This window comes from Tripterygium wilfordii, chromosome 4 (assembly GCF_013401445.1).
Source record: "Tripterygium wilfordii isolate XIE 37 chromosome 4, ASM1340144v1, whole genome shotgun sequence".
NCBI classification, from domain to species: Eukaryota; Viridiplantae; Streptophyta; class Magnoliopsida; order Celastrales; family Celastraceae; genus Tripterygium; species Tripterygium wilfordii.
In genome coordinates this window covers 15,444,134-15,464,046 of record NC_052235.1, presented here as the reverse complement: position 1 = coordinate 15,464,046, position 19,913 = coordinate 15,444,134, and the positions used below count along the sequence as shown (strand labels likewise).

Below are 19,913 nucleotides of genomic sequence, written 5' to 3'. Positions count from 1 at the left end.
CCTTTTGAGATCCACTTTGAGGGGTTCCCATGGAGGAAGTACTTTTTTTTTACTTTAGAGTTATATCTCTCTCTTAAATTCTAACTCTCGCTCTAGATTCTCAACTACATTGTTGACTTGATTGTCATAGATTTATCGGTTAGGCATCACACCGGTGTTAAGAACTTTCACAACAATCACCTTCTCTCTAATCTTTGTAAGTTGATGGTAGCGTCCATCGAGACATCATCAAACGTAAATTCGACTATCTATATATGCTATTAAGTAATTATATACACTAGTGTCTATACTCAAACACCTCAAATTCATTAGAGTTAACCTAGTTTCTCATAATTGTAAAGATTGTTATGACTATTTATGTTTTCCTTAGTTAACTCATACGGGTTTTTTGTGCTACCACATAATAGTTTGAGAGGGGTGTTAAACAAAACTTGGAACTTATGGTTTCTTTTCTCTTGAGTTTCGTAGTTTATCAAAATGAAACTCGTACTTTTTACATTTTAAGTTCACACTTTAACTGCGGAAAATTTATGTGTATATATATATATAAAGAAATATTTTCCCCAATTTGATTCAAAAGTCCTTTTGAAATATATGGAATACTCAACCCTAGCCTATATCAAGTTCACGTGTAGTTCATGGATGACAAAAGGATGGTCCATTTATACACACTTTGGGTTCATATTACTCCATAATAGTATATATGTATATTTCATCTACACGCATGTCACAAAAAAAATTACCAAAAACATAATGGAAGAATAGACAACATATAAACTTTTTTGGGTAATTATGGCACAAACAAAAAAAAGAAAAATAGTCATCATTTGGGTATTGGAGGGTCCAGAGCTAAATAATAATTGTCATAGTACATAGAAAAAAGTTGTGACTTGTGATGATTAGTATTTAGTTAGGTGACGGGGTGATGGAGATTGGAGGGTTGGATAATTATCATCAAAAAATGTTTAAAACGTAAGTAAATGAAATTCCAATCATTTACGTAAGTGTAGGGGTCCGTAAAAATTGATGATTAAATTAAAAAGTGACATATCAATCACTGAGATGATTGAGATCCCATTTATTATAATCTCTATCACTTCTAAATTATCATAGTACATAAAAGAAAATCATATCTAAAAGAAAAACTTCTTTGATTGAATAAATAAATAATAAATATACATATGGTTTTGCTCTTATATGCACGTCCGTAACTTACGACGCTTTGTAACCCACATTTGTGGGACCCCGGCCTAAGTCATAAGTTGACTTAGGCAAAAATACGGACACCCGTGTATGTATATATATACATATAGAAGCGCAATCATGTACTGCAAATCTGCACAAGGTTACGAGGGGTGGTCCGTTTATCATGTGAGTCGTTGTTTGAATCAATGTGCACATGTTCTGGCGAAGCATGCCCTCCGCAGATCTTCCTCTCACTGGGTTGGCAGTCCTCCAGCGTTCTGCGTGAATGGCTGGTCTTGGATTTATAAAAAGCCTTGTTTTGTTTTGTATATCTGTTTCTGTTATTGGCTTGATTCTTTTCAGCCTTGGTCTGTCAATCTTTCCATGGATTTCATCTGAACTAGGACATGTAATTCATTGAATATAATGTTTATTTTCTAGAAAAAAAAAAAATTATTGCAAAGCTTAGCAAAAACATAATGGGAAAAATAAACAACATGGGCGGAGTACCATTTACTATTTAGTTGGGTTGAGAAGGTTTTGGAGGAGCATGGGCTATTATATCAAAGCCAAGCCCATTTATTTGGGGCACTATATTCAACCCAGCCCATTACTTTGGGTTAATGAATAAAAAAATACGACCACAGTGGGAGTCGAACCCACGACCTTTTGATCCGAAGTCAAACGCGCTAATCCACTGCGCTATGCGGTCTAGATGGATGGATTTTGCGTTGCAATTATTAATATTGGTATATTCTTAGGGATAGGACTAGCAATTGGTCTTCTATATTTCCTAATCTGGCCCATCTTCGATATTTTATTTTCCAACACACCCTTTTGTCTTTCACTCAATTCCATCAAATTCTACGAAGCCCCAAAATCTAGGGTTTCCGTCATCCTCAAATCCCTGCACCTCCACTCCTGGTAAGCCACTCTGTTTTCTACTTTTCTCGACTACAAACTGATATTTTGGCTTCTCTTTATCTGTATAGTCACTTGAATAGGACGCTTTCGTGTACCAATCGTCATCGAAATTTTCTCTTATTCGTTCATCAGTCGAAAATTGTTCGTAATAATTTAAACAGCGTGATTTAGGTTGTAATCCGAATTATATTTTGAACTGTAGATTGCTGGATGTTGTTAATTGGTTTTGGTCTGTAAGATTTGGTTTGGTTGACTTTACTCTGCTACATAACTTTGACCAGCTGGAAAGTACAATTCTTTTTGGCTCATTGTGTTGGTGCACTGAGTATAAAGTCTAAGACTGACTGTGTGCGGTCATTTTGATTGGTAATGGCGTTGTTATTGATGTGGCCCTTGAAAACAATGAACACATGTGTTTTGATTAATAAAGGAGGCATTATATGATATATCACAACCAAATTAGAGAATTTGGGGAGCTCTGCTATTCCCCATAAGTTGTGTCTTTCAATTGTAGGTTCCATGATGTTGAGTTGAGTATTTATCATTTGAAATCTTGATTTTCTTCTATGATTTTGTTATGGGATTTAAGTGTTTGAAAGTAAGATGTGGGGGAAAGTTGATCGAAGGCAAAGACTGAGAGCTCTTTAAATGACCGAATCGTTTAAAAATATGAGTTTTTTTTTTTTTTTTTTTTTGTAGAATGGATATCATGCATGTAGGTACAACTACGTTAGGAAGATTGAAGTTGATCTTAATCTCATTGTTGATCTAAAAATATTGAAAAGGAATTTGTAAATACTACAAGAATCTCTCTGAAGAAACACATTTGGAGACCTCACATTGTTGGCATTTATTTGGTGACGACGGGGATGGAGTGGGCCATTATGTTGAGATTCTTGAGAATTCCTTCTCGGAGAAGGAAATTTGGTTTCACAAATGTAAAGTGAGTGCAGTTCTTTAAAAAATCATAGGGAAATCATCGAGGAGACTTTTTAATCGATCAATGATTTTTTATCTTATTGGAGAATTTCTCAACCCAGCTAATGCTACCTCCATCACCTTAATGTCACTTTAATCTCTGGAATTAGGTAGCCCAAAATTTATGGGATTCTTGTTGATCAAGATAATAAATAAAAAAGTGGGGATTCTCTGGGTTGCATTCTCTTGGTGCCCCTGACTGAAATTTCTCTTGCTTTTGAACAAAAAAGAACTTTCCATAGTGTTAGGTAATTGGCTCTAGACTAAAATCAAGAGGTGTTGGAGCCATTTCAGAAAATTTGTATGCATGGGACACAGATCCTTGATACTGCACTTATTGCAAATGAAATAGTGGTAAAAAGGAAATAAGGATGTTGTTTGCAAATTGGACATGGAAATAAGGATGTTGTTTCCTATGCTGTAAATTTGAAATTGCTTCTTCACTTAATTGAATGTGCGGGTTTTGGGAAACGATGCTGCACATGGATCAAAAAATGCATTGCAACAACCTTGCATTCCATTTATGTCCTATGGGAAACATTGAGATTGTTTGAGCCCTCTCTGGGCTTCAACATTTTGACCTCTATGTGCCATCTTAGTTATTACTTTGTTTAAGACTTCTATAACAAGAGTAATGGAGGGCTTAGACCTAAAAAGAGAATGGAATGATCATGTTTTCTGAAATACTCTTCTCGAGCACACAATAGTTTTTTGTCTTTATCTTGATTGTATCATACCCTTTTTTTTGTGATATTGTATCATACCCTTTTTTTTGTGATATTTTTTCTTTGCTCACATTTGTATCTCTCATTATGAGTCCTCTGTGTTTTAGGTATTGATATTGATATTTTGTTTTTTGCTCTCCTTTCCTGTGGAAGCCAAGTGATTTCATTCCTTCGTTGTGGGCGCATAGATAGGAGTATACTGAAGCTCTAATAAATTTTCGGGTGCATTAATTAATTGATAATTTCAGATGTCTTAGGCAAGCTCTAATAACTTTTGGCCATTCAAAAAAAAATGTTAGGTGAACAGTGAGCTTATGTATATGTTGTGCTGAAACTGGTTTTACAAGTCATTTCACACGTTCAATTCTGTGGGACATCTTTCCCACCCGACAATAATTGATTAGTCTTGCCTTTTTAACGCCCTTACACTGTAATGGCTATTGCCGGCCTCTGCATTTTTTCTCGATTATGAATTAAATTTTATTGAACAACTGTCTCTTTTAAATTAGGTAAGTGCAACGTTTTACTGTAACTCTGTTTACTGGAAATTTATACATATAAGTTGAATTCTTGTGAAATTTATCCTTTTTTCATTTGTTTATTTGAAATGCAGGAGTAATTGGAAATGGCAGGGGGTAAATTAATATTAATCTGCCAGTCTGGTGGTGAATTCTTGGCAAAAGATGATGGATCTTTGTCATATAAGGGAGGAGAGGCTCATGCCATAAACATCAATCATGACACCGTTTTTGATGATCTTAAGTTGAAACTTGCTGAAATGGTGAACTTGGAGTATAAATCTCTGTCCCTCAAATATTTTATTCCAGGAAACCGGAGAACCCTCATCACTTTATCTAATGACAGAGATCTCAAAATAATGTGTGAAATCCATGCGGACTCTGTGACAGCTGATATTTTTGTTACGGGGAAGGAAGGTTTTGATCGGGAAGCTTTAAATTTGCATCGTAGCAGGTATATATAATATATTCCTTATTTTTGGTGCTTTACATTTCTAATGGCATGTGCCTAACCTTAATGGAATCTCCGACTCCACTTACGGAAGCCCCTTGCTTAACCAATTTTTGCTAAAAGCTTTAGAAATATTTTAGTTGCAATAGTAATTGCAACATGCTGGTGATTGTAGGGATAGCCACAAATAGTTATTGCATATGGCAGTGAATGTGCGGATCCCACATTTTATATTTCCACTGATTCACATGAGTAACAACTTTGCAGAGCATGTGGGATAAAACTGGCTGAAACTGTGACTGCTACTTCTGGATCTCCAGCTGCTGGAGTTGTTGCAACTGCTACATCTATTAATGCTACTATGCAGGCAGTTTCTGCTTCTGGTGCTGCTGTTGCCCCTGCCGCTGTTCCAACATTGGCACCTACTGTTTCTGTGATGGCTATTAGTCCAACCATACAAAGCCCTTCCAGGATGGTCTTTGCCTCGGAACTTTCTCCTGCCAATACTGCTACTGATGATAATGGTGCCGCTGCTTGTCTTACTCCAACTAAACCTGCCAGTGCACCTAACAACAGCACAATTGTGATGGACATGAGTGCTACACCAGCTGATACAGTTAAGAAGCGAAGACGGACTGCATCCTGGAAAGTTGGTCCCAATGGTCCTACAATTGTTACTCTGGCTGATAATATGGAGGACACGAGAAAAAATTCATTGCATGAGAAAAACAATAAGAATTCCAATGCTGCCACAACAGCTGCTGACATGGAGCAGCTACCAAATGCTTTACCCTGGATAGATAACCCTAATTATTCCCATAACATCTCCGATTCTCATGATGCTCCAATGGAAAAAGTGGTTGCTTCGTGGAAAGATGGCATCACTGGTGTAGGTCAGGATTTCAAAAGTGTGAAAGAATTTCGTGATGCGCTGCAGAAATATGCGATTGCACATCGTTTTGTGTACAGGTTAAAAAAGAATGACACTAACCGTGCAAGCGGCAGATGTATAGATGAAAATTGTTCTTGGAGGATTCATGCATCTTGGGTCCCCTCTGCTCAGGTATTTAGGATAAAGAAGATGAATGAATCACATACATGTGCGGGTGAATCTTGGAAGGGTGCTCATCCTTCGAAAAATTGGCTGGTCAATATTATAAAAGAAAGGTTACATGAAAATCCACATCTCAAGCCGAAGGAAATTACCACTGGCATTTCTAAAGATTTTGGGATCGAGCTGAATTATACACAAGTATGGCGTGGAATTGAAGATGCCCGAAAGCAACTTCAGGGTCCACGCAAGGAGGCATATAATCAGTTGCCTTGGTTTTGTGGAAAGATTTTGGAGGCAAATCCTGGTAGTTCGGTGAAGCTCTGCATAAGTGATGGTAAATTCCAGCGACTTTTTCTGTCCTTTCATGCCTCGAAACATGGATTTCAACATGGTTGTCGGCCACTTTTATATCTTGACTCTGTTTCTCTGAAATCAAAATATCATGAGATGTTGTTGACTGCTACTGCATTAGATGGGAATGACAACACTTTCCCAGTTGCATTTGCTATGGTGGATATTGAGAATGACGATAATTGGCATTGGTTTTTGGAGCAGTTGAGATCTGCAGTGACTACTACACGATCCATAACTTTTGTTTCTGACAAAGAGAAGGGACTCATGAAATCTGTGCTTGAAGTATTTGATGATGCTCACCATGGGTACTCAATGTACCATCTCTTGGAAAACTTCAGGAAAAACTTGAGGGGCCCATTCCATGGAGATGGGAAAGGTTCTTTGATTGGGAATTTTTTGGCGGCTGCGCATGCTGTCCGACTTGATGGCTTTAAAATTTCTACTAAGCAAATTGAGCGGGTTTCTCCAAAGGCTTATGATTGGGTTATGCAAATTGAGCCAGAGTACTGGACAAATGCATTATTTAAGGGGGAGTACTATAATCAGGTTTTAGTAGATGTTACAGAGTCGTATTTTAACTGGATAGAGGAAGCGAAGGATCTACCCATATTACGGAAGCTAGAAGTGCTTGGATGTAAGATGATGGAGTTGATTAATACTCGTCGAATGGATTCAAGTGGATGGTCTACAAAACTTACTCCATTGAAGGAAGAAAAATTACAAGAAGAAGTTTTCAAAGCTCGTGATTTGAAAGTATTTGTCTCGTCCAGTACTCTCTTTGAGATTCATGATGATTCTATTAATGTTGTGGATATTGGGAAGTGGGAATGTAGTTGTCTGAGATGGAAAGTAACTGGCCTACCTTGCTGCCATGCTATCGCCGCCTTTAATTCTACAGGTAAGTGCACATACGACTATTGTTCACGATACTTCACTGTTGATAGCTTCCGTGTGACATATTCAGAGTCCATAAATGCTGTTTTAGCCGCTTTTGATTCTTCAAGTGAAGAAAAGACAGCCTCAGAGGGTGGTCAGGTATTTCCTCCTTCGACCCCTCGGCCACCAAGCCATGAAAATAAGAGACAGAGTAAAACGCCGGGAGCAGCCAAAAGAACAGTTTCTTGCTCCAAGTGCCAGGGAGAAGGGCACAATAAGGCTACATGCAAGGAAGTTTTTTAGAATTTTCTTTTATGCTTTTAGCACTGTACAGTTCTCATGATAATTCAGGATTCATGTTGGAAGTTCTAGAGAATTTGCGACTAAGCTTAGTATTTTACTTTTTTTTTTCTTTTTATCTCGAGGTTTCCCTCCTGTTGAACTCATGTTTGGTAGTTGGATTTTCTGACATGGTTCTTGGTCTTATAGACGTTAATTTGTTATATGACTAACACAAGAAAGTTGGAGTTGATAATATGATTCAAGAAGGATATCTTCTATCAAATGGATTCTCCAATCTGATAACTATGTAGCAGGCTAGCAGCTTTTGGAGCTCCTAAGCTCAGCTTAACAGGCCCACGACCCACGGTTCAAATCCAGCTAAACGGCTCTATGTAAACCAACTCAACGACCCACAGGCCACAGCTCAAATACATTGCCTGATGAGGTTCACACCCTCGCTTTGAGAAGCTCCAGCCTCCAAGTTCTCTCGCACACTCCTCAATCTCCATCCTCAATCTAAGTCCACCACCGGACTATCACCAACCAATACAGAGGCACTCCCGAAGCACTCAACGTTACGCTCTTCGGAACACTCTACGCCGCCTCAGTACAATGGTCAAGTGATCTCTTCCCACTCTATTTCCATGTCTCCTTTGTTCTCTGCATGTCCAGTACGTGACTGACTTGACTGTGAGAGATCCATTCGTCTTGGCACCCTGGTGTCTAGGACTCTCACGACTATCACACCACCTCTAGTCATTGTTGGTTCTTGGTAGCACCATTCGATACATAGTAAATTCAACCTTACAAATCGAACTCAGGATCCCATTGATGGGCGGTATAGGGCTAATCCACCCGTCCCATGTATGTCACCTTTTTTTTTTTCTTTAACGTGATTAGGTAGGTCGAGAGCCCCCTGCCCAACTAGTAATGCATGAAATTTGGTTACATTCGAAACTAGCTAGCCCTCTGCAGGTATGAGCTATTGCATCGATCAGTCCCGCTATGGATGCAAATCAGAGCATAACACAAAGGAATCAGCATAATAGTCACTTTCATATGCATAGTGCTTTCTACAATATGACTAGCAAAAAATATATAAGCTGAATACATCAAGTTTCCAACTCCTCGGCATTCAAAACGGCAGCCGGAGTCTCAGTAGGAGGCTGAGTCAAATTTATAAGCTGCATTAACATATGCTCAAATCTAAACAAAGTAACAAACAACCTAGATATCCATCTAAGTATGTCCCGTCTGTTCTAGATTTTATTAGCATGATATGTAAAGTCACCATCTATACATGCACTTCCTGAGCAGTTGGGGCCATTTCTATACAGGTAGTTCCTGACCACTTGGCGCATCAACCTCCGTGAGTTCTAAGCCCAAGCACAATGGGCAGGCGGGGTCACGTCTATCCTCAAGGCCCGTTCTTGCCTCCAAACAGTCGGCATGAAAAACATGGCCACAGATTAAAACTGCCACAACAGAGTTTTCGCCAGAAGACATTCCATCCCCGAGAAAATAGGGTTTTCTTCTCAGCAGCTTCTGACAGATCCCGCATACCATCTTCACGATATCTGATGAGATGGAATCCATTACCAAGGAGCTGGACCTAATTCTCTCTTGACTGCTAAATGCTTTATCCCTCTTGTCTGGAATATAGAGATAACAAAACAATATAACGGAATATGAGAGAAAAGCAAGCACCCCAAAGCGAAGAAGAAAAAAAGAGAACAAATATAGAAATGTCAAGTCCCTCCTTATATCTTAATTTGCTTTCACAAGGATCAATTTCTTGGAAATTATCACACATATGTATGCATCATGCAGAACTCGATATGTCCATATTACGCATTTACAATTTCATTGAGCGTCAAATTGTCATATACATCATTGGCAAAAGATAATCCACATAACCACACAGTCAATTCAAATTGATTTTTTTCTGAACTATTTGGGAAAAGGCTTTGATGATGTCACATATCATAAAACATAATTCATTGTCTGACCTTCCATATAAGAAACTTTACAGACTAGGCCATTAATAATAAAAGAAACAATCTATGTTGTCACCTGTATGGCAGCTTGACTCAGGGTTGCATTGATTAATGAACTTGAAGGAAAGCCTCTCATCCCGAAAAGGGGAAACCTTGACATGTGATGTTGATGTGTTACGCCTAGAGTATTGATGGCCATAGTGGTGACGTGAACGTTTCAGGAATATTGAACGACCAAGATTGTGATGATGATTTGATACAGACGAATGAATGTTCAGTGGCTTTGCAGAAGCATCTGCAATATCTGAGCCACGTGAAGGCAGCATCAGCCCACTAGACTGGACTAAATGTGCAGGTTTCTGCAGCGACAAAGATAACATCAACAATTATAGTCCGCACATTGCCAAGGAGAAGAATAAAATTATAAGATCCAGAGTTCAAGCAATTCCATTCATAGAGATGTAAATCTTGTCTAGGATTTAGCCTCCGCATCAACCAGAGGGATGTTTGGCTTATTATACAAAAGTGCGAAAAACCGAAGATGAACTACTTCAGAAGGAAAAGAATATCTAACCTCCTTGTATAAAAAATGAGTTCCAGAAGAGCAAGGCATGTTGTCTGCAAAATGTTAAAACAAATCATAATTATTATTCACATTTCAATGACTTAAATCAGCAGTGCACACACTGACACATTACACATACAAGGGTGCATGTGTGTCCGCGCGAGCACGTGAGAGAGAGAGAGATGGTAACGAAAGCTAGTTTCCTTTTTAACTGGATATAATCACAAAGAAGCTCAGATTCCTCATATCAATATCCTAAACATTTTTCTATCAATTATGACAAGACCCACCAAGACACAGCCAAAAGATCCTTATTGACAATCCGCACAGCCTAAAACCACATTATTGACACTCATGCACAGCCAAAAGATTATTATTCTAAACCTCACTTGCATTTTAACAAGCACATTCAAATAGAAAAAGACCAGCTCCGGCACATAAAACCACCTTAACTAACCAACATGTATGCATAGGGAACAAATGAGAATTATTACCAGAGGAAGTTAAAATTTTCAAGCACTTAGAACAGGTGAGCCCTAAATACTCCTAATATATTTAAAACAAGTGGAGACTGAAGCCAGCTCCTCAGCCCTCACCACATTATCCAAAATAAGAGTGTGTCTCAGTGCTAAAAGCTCCAACCACAGGAGAGGATCAGATCTAGAAGGTTTTTCTAGTACAAAAATCTGTTCCCTGGTTAATGCCAAGTTTCAATGGAGCAACCATGGTTTTCCAAAAGTCCCAGCTCCATACTTCTTATGTGAGAAGGAGAATTACATCTTATAAGCCCAGTTATGTTGATCTCATAAATATGACCAGTCACCGCTCCAATCAGTTTTAAAGAAAAATGGCACCATATACACATCCCGCTCACTACAAAAATTAACACAGCCATTTCATTTGACAATAAGAGTTTCCCTTCTGAGATATATCAAGCTGTTATGCACCCATTATCGATGAACAATATCCATCTCGATCAAGTTCAATCAAGGCACGGGTATTACACACAGAGAGACATAAACGAAGGCCCATAAGCAGAGACAACCCAAGATTGTAATTGCAATCAAAGACTGTAAAACCCTAAAAATTCCATAATCCAGAGGAAAGAAAGATTGAAAATTGAAAAGAGAAAAGACAAACCTCAATTAACCAAACCCTGAAGCAAACAAAAGAAATGGATCAAACCCAAGTATCCAAGTAAATTTTTTTCTCAGTCATTCTCCCCCTAACCTAATAATCCAAGAACCCTCAATTCCCCTCTTTATCCATTTCAAACAATGATCTTTCAATTTCTCAAATTGCCAGAGAAATCCGAACAGAATCAAGAATGGAAGCTCAAAAGATTAAAATTTTAAAAAATGTACCAGAAGCAGAAGGAGGTTCGCGGAAGGTCAGGTTGTGGTTGGTCCGATCATTACTTCGCTTTCTCTTCCCCATAATTAAGTAAAATTATTATCTTTACGGGACGCTTTATGTGGCTTTTCAACGGCTAAGAATCCAAGAAGTGGCCGATTCCAATTCTAGGATTTTAGTTTTGGGCTTATAGAGAGAGAGAGAGGGACTATGTCTGTGGCTTTGCGAGATAGAGAGAGAGTGAGTGAACGAAAGAGAGAGGAGTTTTGGATGTCATTGATGAAGGAGAAGAAAAAACGTGCGAAAGAGAAGGCAAAGGACACGAGCGTTTTTTACTCCTGTATGGATTTGGGCTGAGTTCTGGCCCGATTTTTTTATGGGCCCGGACCAAGCCCGACTATGATAAGCTCTATAATACAATTTCAAATCAAATAAATTTTTTTTTTCATTATTGATTTCATTTAAAATTCACAGAAGGAATCTGATATTCTGATGACTATTTAGATATAGAATGGGAAATTTTGTCAAGGAAGCCAAATCCATTATAGGAAGACTTGGTGTTATTGGATGTCAATATGTCCTTCACACTAACAATGTTGTGGCCTATTCTCTTGCATGAATGATTCAGCGTGTTAGCGGGTGTTATATGTGGCTAATGGATTGTCTACACGATGTTATTTCCCTTGTTAGGAGGGATTGTTGCAGTTCTTCTATTATTAAATGAATATTCTATTTTCTCAAAAAAAAATTCACAAAAGGAATAAAATCTAATCTTATCAAAATTAGAACTCTCCAACTCATATAAAAGAGGACTAAGATCCAGATAAACGATCTTGAGCTATGAATTTTTAGCCCTCCACTCCTAATTGCTAAATTTGAGAGAGAGTTTCAAGCACCAAGTACTTCCTTACTGTAAACATCATGAACTAGCTTGAGCATCAGAGAGGTCTCCAAAGAACAAAATCGTGACTATCTATGACTCACGTTTTCTATTAAACAAGTCACCTCAACATATTCAAAGAGACTTCAGCAGATTCAAATTAGTCCAACCACCAATAGCACCCTAGGAACTAAAATCGTTATGAGGATCATGCTGTAATGGCAACACAATTTTTCAACTCTAAGATCTCAGGATTTGAATCCATAAAATCGTTATGTTTTTTGCGTGACACAAAAATTCCTAATAATCTCTCAAATACATTTCAATTGCATCACACTAAAAAATTCAACATCAAATAACTAAAATTGAGTTTATGGCTCTTAAAAACATAGTTATTGCCCTAATCTAACCCAATAGCGCCCTAGGAACTAAATTATATTGGGTAGTTAAGGAAAATAAATACAAATATATATTTTGGTTTATAACCCAATTTTCAACCCTAACCATACTCAATAGGAACAAATTGTGTCCAATCCTGTGGTTCCATAGAAGGGTATTAGATTCCACTTGTGGGTCCATTTTGTTGTGCTGTCGGATGATTGGCTATTGTAGAATCTTGGTGGACGGTCTTGATCTTCCTATGGAATATATTATTTATGTGAATATCAATTATCATGTATCCAATTGAAAGTGAAATTCCATCAATCAAAAATCATTTTAAAAAGTAAAAAAAATAAATAAATAAAGAGAAATGGCGTCTAATATGCTCTCTCTCTAATCAAATTATTTTTAGAAAATAGAAACCAAAATTTAAAATAAATAAATAAAAGAGTTTTGGAATTCTCATGTTTAGGAAAAAGAGAGCCTAACCTTGTGTTTTTGTTTGTTGACAAGATCCCTAAGGTTGTTAGTGACAACGACGTCGTTTTTTACCTTCTTTTCTTTTCTGCCTGAAATTTCCTTGGCTGAGAAAAAAATTGTCTCCTGCTATAAATATTTCCAAATTTTGGGTGATTTTCCCTGGTTAATATAATTAGAAAATATTAAATTGTTTTCTTTGTGGGTAGTTATGCTATTACCACATTAAGGAAAACTATCTTTAATTATTATAGAAAAACAAAGCATATTCCACATTTAAACAATTACCTTTATTTACTATTTTTTTCCATTTTATATTTACAGTCAATATAAACAAAGTAACAACTATGTGCTTATCTTTACATTGTTAAGTGTCATCACCACATAAAGCACAAAAAAAAAAAATGATGCAATTTGCTTATACAAAAAAATTGTCAATGAGAAATTTATATAAATTATGCCATTTGTTTGTTATACCCAAAGTCATCAAATGGACATGTCTAATGTTTTTTGCTACCACAATACAAGTTTTTTTTCCCAATTATTATCCTCCTGATTTGCACTCAGTAGATCCATCATACCAACACAAATAACTTGCAAACACGCAAGTTTAAAGTATGAACGGGGTTTGCCCCCCCTATTGGGGAACCTTATAATCCCGATTCTGCCTTAAATAAATCCATGAAAAATTTATGTGTGAGCTCACGTCTTCAGAGAGAATTAAATCTTAGTAAAAGAGCATGACAAATTTTACATCTCCCTGAGAGTGTCTATATAGAAAAATGTTATAATACAAATATTAAGACCCATTTATGTATCATTTGTTAAAAGTGAAAAAAAATGTAAATTAAGTTCATATATGGCCATAACCCTAATCCTAAAAGTATAAAAAACATAAAAAAGGTTTTTATACACTCTAATTAAGATTGTCTTAACAATTATCCAACTCAAAGGATAAATTGAAATGACAAATTCCCAATTATCCAAAATAAAAGATAAAAATATGAATTTTTTTTGAAGTATTAATGAGAAATATGTTTTTCATTGGAATCGAATATTGGGTAAACATGTTTAATTCATTGATTGTCAATCGAGTGACCACTTCGTCGATAAATATGAAAAATATTTTTGGTGAATTATAAATTGGTGTATTTACTGTTACTGTATAATTTTTTCTTATGTAAATATGTAATAAAAGAAAGCATCATTGGACATATTCCAATCAACCAAACCAACACACAGATCTGGCACTGATACACTCCCTCTTATCATCTCCAATACCACACGCCCACCTCCTCATTTGTATATAAACTGCTCCACATCGTCAGCTTACTTCCTTCGCCTCCATAACCATCTCTCCCACACTTTCGTTGATTTGGTTCTTGTGTTTTAAGTTATGGGTTCGGGGATCATGCCAGATCTTGCTTCCGAGATCTTGATTCCGGTGTGTGCCGTTATAGGCATAGCCTTCGCGTTAGTTCAGTGGGTTATTGTCTCTCGCGTTAAGCTCTCACCGGGAAGAGGCTCGAATGGTAGAGGGAAGAATGGGTACTCTGATTGCTTAATCGAGGAGGAAGAAGGACTCAATGACCATAACGTCGTACTCAAATGCGCTGAAATCCAGACTGCAATCTCTGAAGGTAAGAATATGCGTGTGGTTATATAGCCTGTTTGGGTTTTGTGTAGATTAAATAGCTGCTTCTGCTAGATGTTTGCTGAATTGTCTGTGTTTTGATTGATAAAGGCGCGGTCTTTATGGATATTAAGGTGAATGTGTGAGTGCGTTTTTCTAGTATTTTGTTGTGAATTGTAATCGATAGTTGAAGAGGTTTTTGTATTCTGAGCATGGAAATCTGATTGGGGTTTTGCAAGTGAGAACTAAAGGTTGTTTTTTCAATTTGAATCTTAGTTTCTTCGAAGTTTTAAGTGGATTTTGAACCTGAAACTTATTTGAGCGTGTGTGCAGCTGGTTTTTCATTATTTTTACTTCTGATGGAAGCTTGTGGCTAATTCAGGAATCGGGCCCACTAATATTAAATCACAATGTTTTGTCCTCGCCGTGGATTTATATTGTTATCATGACATGCTTGTTTACATGTTGGCAATATTATTGAGATCTATGCCATAGCTCTGTTTCTTGTTGAATAATTTTTTAACTTTATAAGTTTTTTGCGTGGACAGAGGAAAGATTGAAACTTTGGTCAATTTGTTATATAATCTTAATGTTCAGGTCTGAGGATAAATAGATTTCTCCTTAGGCAATATATACTATTTTCAGGTCATGTGAAATTGCTCACTTGATATTCCCTTGGGTCGCACAAGCTTACGCTTTACAGTATCAGGAATATTCTTACTCTCAAATGATTTATTCTAGAAGTATTGTTGGCTGAAAAAATAAGATGCTTTAGCATTACATTATTTAACGAATATTCCCCCTTATTTGATATTTAAAATTATACAAAGCTTTGTAGGACTTACTTGCTGTTGGTCTGAATTTCAAGTTCCAATTGTTTGAAGTCATTAAATATGAGACATAAGGCAATTGTGTCTGGAACTCTGGGTCTGTTATCGTAACCGTCATCAATATGGTTTTTGACCGAGAATTGTTTAGGTTGAATATTTTTATATGGAATATTATGCATTGTTAGAGCTCTTTGAAAATGTTTCGCTGTTTTGTTTTGCTAGAAGTTCTATCTAGCAATATTATAACATTATTAGAACTAGTTTAGGATGTGATCAAATACGGGCCATATATAATTTGTGTATGATGTAAGATGTAGAACAGACATGCATTGGTCCTTGTTGTCCTGTTGTTTTGGTAATAGTAATTATAGTTGTTACAACCTATCCTCGGTATTGTCCTTTTCTGAATGTTGTTATCACTTTCGTATGTGCCATTATTTTCTTTTGTCCACTTTGTTGCTGGTTTCATTAATTTGGGTGTGTAAATTTTACAGGGGCAACCTCGTTCCTTTTTACGGAATATCAGTATGTCGGGATTTTCATGGTTGCTTTTGCAATCTTGATTTTCGTTTTCCTTGGCTCAGTTAATGGGTTCAGCACAAAGAGCCAGCCTTGCACATATGACCCACAATCAATGTGCAAGCCAGCTCTTGCCACTGCTGCCTTCAGCACGGTATCGTTCCTGCTTGGAGCTTTCACTTCAGTGGTTTCTGGCTTCCTAGGGATGAAAATTGCCACATATGCAAATGCTAGAACCACCTTGGAGGCAAGAAAAGGGGTTGGGAAGGCCTTTATTGTTGCGTTTAGGTCTGGCGCTGTCATGGGTTTTCTCCTTGCAGCAAGTGGACTTTTGGTACTTTACATTATCATTAACCTCTTCAAGCTGTACTATGGTGATGACTGGGAAGGCCTTTTTGAGGCTATAACTGGTTATGGTCTTGGGGGTTCCTCCATGGCTCTCTTCGGCAGGGTCGGTGGAGGTATCTACACAAAAGCTGCTGATGTTGGTGCTGATCTTGTAGGCAAGGTTGAAAGGAACATTCCTGAGGATGACCCAAGAAATCCAGCTGTAAGGAAATATCTTCCTCTCTTGACTCTCAAGAGATAGAACCCGTCTCTTCTTGATCTCTGGCTTAATTATTTGAAGCTTTGTTGCTCTGGCCATTAGTTTAGACTCTTTGTAGTTTTCTATTCCAATAAAATCAAAATAAATCTCTGACTGATAATATTTTTTCTTGTTCCTTGATTCCAGGTGATTGCAGACAATGTTGGTGATAATGTTGGGGATATAGCTGGGATGGGTTCTGATCTCTTTGGCTCTTATGCCGAGTCATCATGCGCTGCCCTAGTCGTTGCTTCCATCTCCTCATTTGGGATTAATCATGATTTGACTGCAATGTTGTATCCTCTAATCATCAGCTCAGTTGGTATTGTTGTTTGTTTGATAACAACCTTGTTTGCAACGGATTTCTTCGAGGTCAAAGCTGTTAATGAGATTGAACCAGCATTGAAAAACCAGCTCATTATTTCAACAGTTCTGATGACTGTTGCAGTTGGAATTGTTACATGGATATCTGTTCCATCTTCATTCACCATCTTCAACTTTGGAACCCAAAAAGTAGTGAAGAACTGGTAAACTTTATGTTGCTTCTTGGTTGAAGAACACATTGTAATTAAACTTGTTTCAAACTTTTCTGAGTTGGGGTGGAATTGTTAAATTTTGTTGGCAGGCAACTCTTCTTATGTGTCGCTGTTGGTCTTTGGGCTGGACTCATTATTGGATTTGTTACTGAGTATTATACAAGCAATGCATACAGGTAACTGGTTCCCATAGCTCACTTGTTTCCTTGGTTTCTTTTTTCCCCTCTAATCATTGTTGTTTGACTATTAATATTGATTTGCAGTCCTGTGCAAGATGTTGCTGATTCCTGCCGAACTGGAGCGGCTACTAATGTCATATTTGGGCTAGCATTGGGATACAAATCTGTCATTATTCCTATATTTGCTATTGCAGTTAGCATATTTGTTAGTGTTAGCTTTGCTGCCATGTATGGTGTTTCGGTTGCTGCCCTTGGAATGCTGAGCACCATTGCCACTGGGTTGGCTATTGATGCATATGGTCCCATCAGTGATAATGCTGGAGGCATTGCTGAGATGGCAGGCATGAGTCATAGAATCCGGGAGAGAACCGATGCCCTTGATGCCGCTGGAAACACAACTGCTGCTATTGGAAAGGTTGGTTTATTTGCTTGTTTGGTTTCCATCTTTTTGCCTTAGCCTAAGATACATCATGTTTATTTAAGTACTTTACAAAATATATAAATAGTTTACCAGAAATTGTCATGCCTACATGTGACTTTTACTGACCTTAGCTTCTCTAATAATTTGTTTTGACATCTTTTCTAGGGTTTTGCTATTGGTTCTGCTGCTCTGGTGTCCTTGGCTCTGTTTGGTGCCTTTGTGAGCCGTGCATCTATCACGACAGTTGATGTGCTCTCTCCAAAGGTTTTTATTGGTTTGATTGTCGGTGCTATGCTTCCTTACTGGTTCTCTGCCATGACAATGAAGAGTGTGGGAAGTGCAGCTCTGAAGATGGTTGAGGAAGTCCGTAGGCAATTCAACACCATCCCTGGTCTTATGGAGGGAACTGCGAAGCCCGACTATGCTACCTGTGTTAAGATCTCCACTGATGCTTCTATCAAGGAGATGATCCCACCTGGTGCCCTTGTTATGCTCACCCCACTCATTGTTGGGATCCTTTTCGGTGTAGAAACTCTGGCTGGTGTTCTTGCTGGATCTCTCGTGTCTGGTGTACAGGTAATGATGATACTGTTAATCAAGTCCGTTTAATAACACACCACCCGAATGTCATTTAACTTTAGAGTAGTGGGCACTTCGTGCTTCTATAGTGCTATGGCGATATTATAGTCGAGGAATTTATAACACACATATATATATTCTTTAAATTTATTAGGGTCTGAACTCATGTTTTTCGTTGGACTTCATTGTAGATTGCCATCTCTGCTTCCAACACTGGCGGTGCTTGGGACAATGCCAAGAAGTACATTGAGGTATGCATTTTATTGGACTATATATCAACATTCTATTCATAATTTGCATCTTCAAAAATTATTGTTTAGAGTTTAGACTATGGCTTAAGTCTGGATTCTTTAATGTGATCTAGGCTGGTGCTTCTGAGCATGCGCGAACCCTCGGTCCCAAAGGATCAGATCCACACAAGGCAGCTGTTATTGGAGACACCGTTGGAGACCCTTTGAAGGACACATCTGGACCTTCACTCAACATCCTCATCAAGCTAATGGCGGTTGAATCACTTGTGTTTGCACCATTTTTCGCTACGCATGGTGGCCTCCTCTTCAAGTTATTATAAACCATTGAATCAAATGTGGGATAGACAGTCTACTGGTCACTCTCTGCTGGATCTTTGTTCTTCCCTCCACATGCTAAAAATTATTATGTAGTTTGTAGTGCATGGTTGACTCTTAATTGGCAGCAAATTTTCCCTCCCAAGGGGTTGGCCACGAGGACGAGGACGATAATGATCAGTGTTAGGAAGAGTTAGTAACTCATTGTTATCCCTGTTTTTCTGGGTATTGGTAGAGCAATTAATTTCTGAATCCCTTACATTCCTTCTCTTTTTGTTCTGCTGTTATCTCTGGGTTCTTACCTAATTGGCCAAGATTGATTGTTTCTGTTTTTTACCAAGATTATATTGAACAACTTGCAAGGTTTTTTTGGATGGTCACCTATCATTTCTTGTTGGCGGATAGGTTCTTTTGATTGAATTTCATAGGGGAGTTAAACAAGCATTATTATGGTGATTTCCATCCACAGTTTTTACAACTGCTATTGTTTGCTCTCTAATATTTGGGCGGGTACGTGATTCCGTTGTTGCAGATGTGGGTGCATATCAAGTATGAAAGGATACCAATGGTGATGATGTCAAGACTAATATCTCATATTTGATTGGCTGCCAATCGAGCGTTTTATAAACAAATGCCCAACTCTTGATAACATAAAGATGTTTTTTCTAGACTTAAGAACCAACGATGATGGTTGATGAAAAACAAATACGTGTGGGTCCGTGGCCAAGAGTAGATAATTTAGTGAGTTTTTGCTTTGATTAACTTATATTTGATGGACTTGAATATTCTCATAGGTATCTCCATTTGCTGCCTCAGTACACTAGTCGACAACCAACTATTACACCAAATGAGGGCGAAAATGTTTGTTCCCAAGTTAAGACTTGTTCAAACTATGGAGTTTGTAAATTATAGGAAGACCAAGTAAATGTATGGAGTGCTTATTACGATGATGATAACAGACTAATTGAAGTTTATTTGTTCTCAAGTCAAGACTTGTCCAAAGCTTAGAAGTTGTAAGTGATAGGAGCACAAACACCTAGTAAATGAATGGCGTGTTTATTACG

General features: G+C 37.7%; 3 protein-coding genes and 1 non-coding gene across 4 annotated transcripts; 2 read left to right on the top strand and 2 right to left on the bottom strand.

The window, feature by feature from the left end:
* Positions 1-1,823: 1,823 nt before the first annotated feature.
* Positions 1,824-1,897, bottom strand: TRNAR-UCG. Its single transcript has one exon. It is a non-coding gene; the product is annotated as a tRNA-Arg (tRNA).
* An 86-nt stretch (positions 1,898-1,983) lies between these two features.
* LOC119997505 lies at positions 1,984-7,602 on the top strand. Its single transcript, XM_038844578.1, has 3 exons — positions 1,984-2,109; positions 4,426-4,784; positions 5,049-7,602. The coding sequence occupies exons 2-3, from the start codon at positions 4,438-4,440 to the stop codon at positions 7,366-7,368; spliced, it is 2,667 nt and encodes an 888-aa protein (XP_038700506.1). The 5' UTR covers positions 1,984-2,109; positions 4,426-4,437; the 3' UTR covers positions 7,369-7,602.
* A 782-nt stretch (positions 7,603-8,384) lies between these two features.
* LOC119996191 lies at positions 8,385-11,554 on the bottom strand. Its single transcript, XM_038842733.1, has 4 exons — positions 11,274-11,554; positions 9,919-9,962; positions 9,421-9,703; positions 8,385-8,999 (listed from the first exon to the last, which is right to left on the bottom strand). Exons 1-4 carry the CDS (start codon positions 11,344-11,346, stop codon positions 8,677-8,679), a joined length of 723 nt encoding a protein of 240 aa, XP_038698661.1. The 5' UTR covers positions 11,347-11,554; the 3' UTR covers positions 8,385-8,676.
* Positions 11,555-14,214: 2,660 nt separating this feature from the next.
* On the top strand, positions 14,215-19,229 carry LOC119997292 (pyrophosphate-energized vacuolar membrane proton pump-like). Its single transcript, XM_038844201.1, has 8 exons — positions 14,215-14,640; positions 15,958-16,532; positions 16,716-17,095; positions 17,194-17,280; positions 17,368-17,698; positions 17,870-18,280; positions 18,475-18,534; positions 18,648-19,229. Exons 1-8 carry the CDS (start codon positions 14,397-14,399, stop codon positions 18,852-18,854), a joined length of 2,295 nt encoding a protein of 764 aa, XP_038700129.1. The 5' UTR covers positions 14,215-14,396; the 3' UTR covers positions 18,855-19,229.
* The last annotated feature ends 684 nt before the right edge of the window (positions 19,230-19,913 follow it).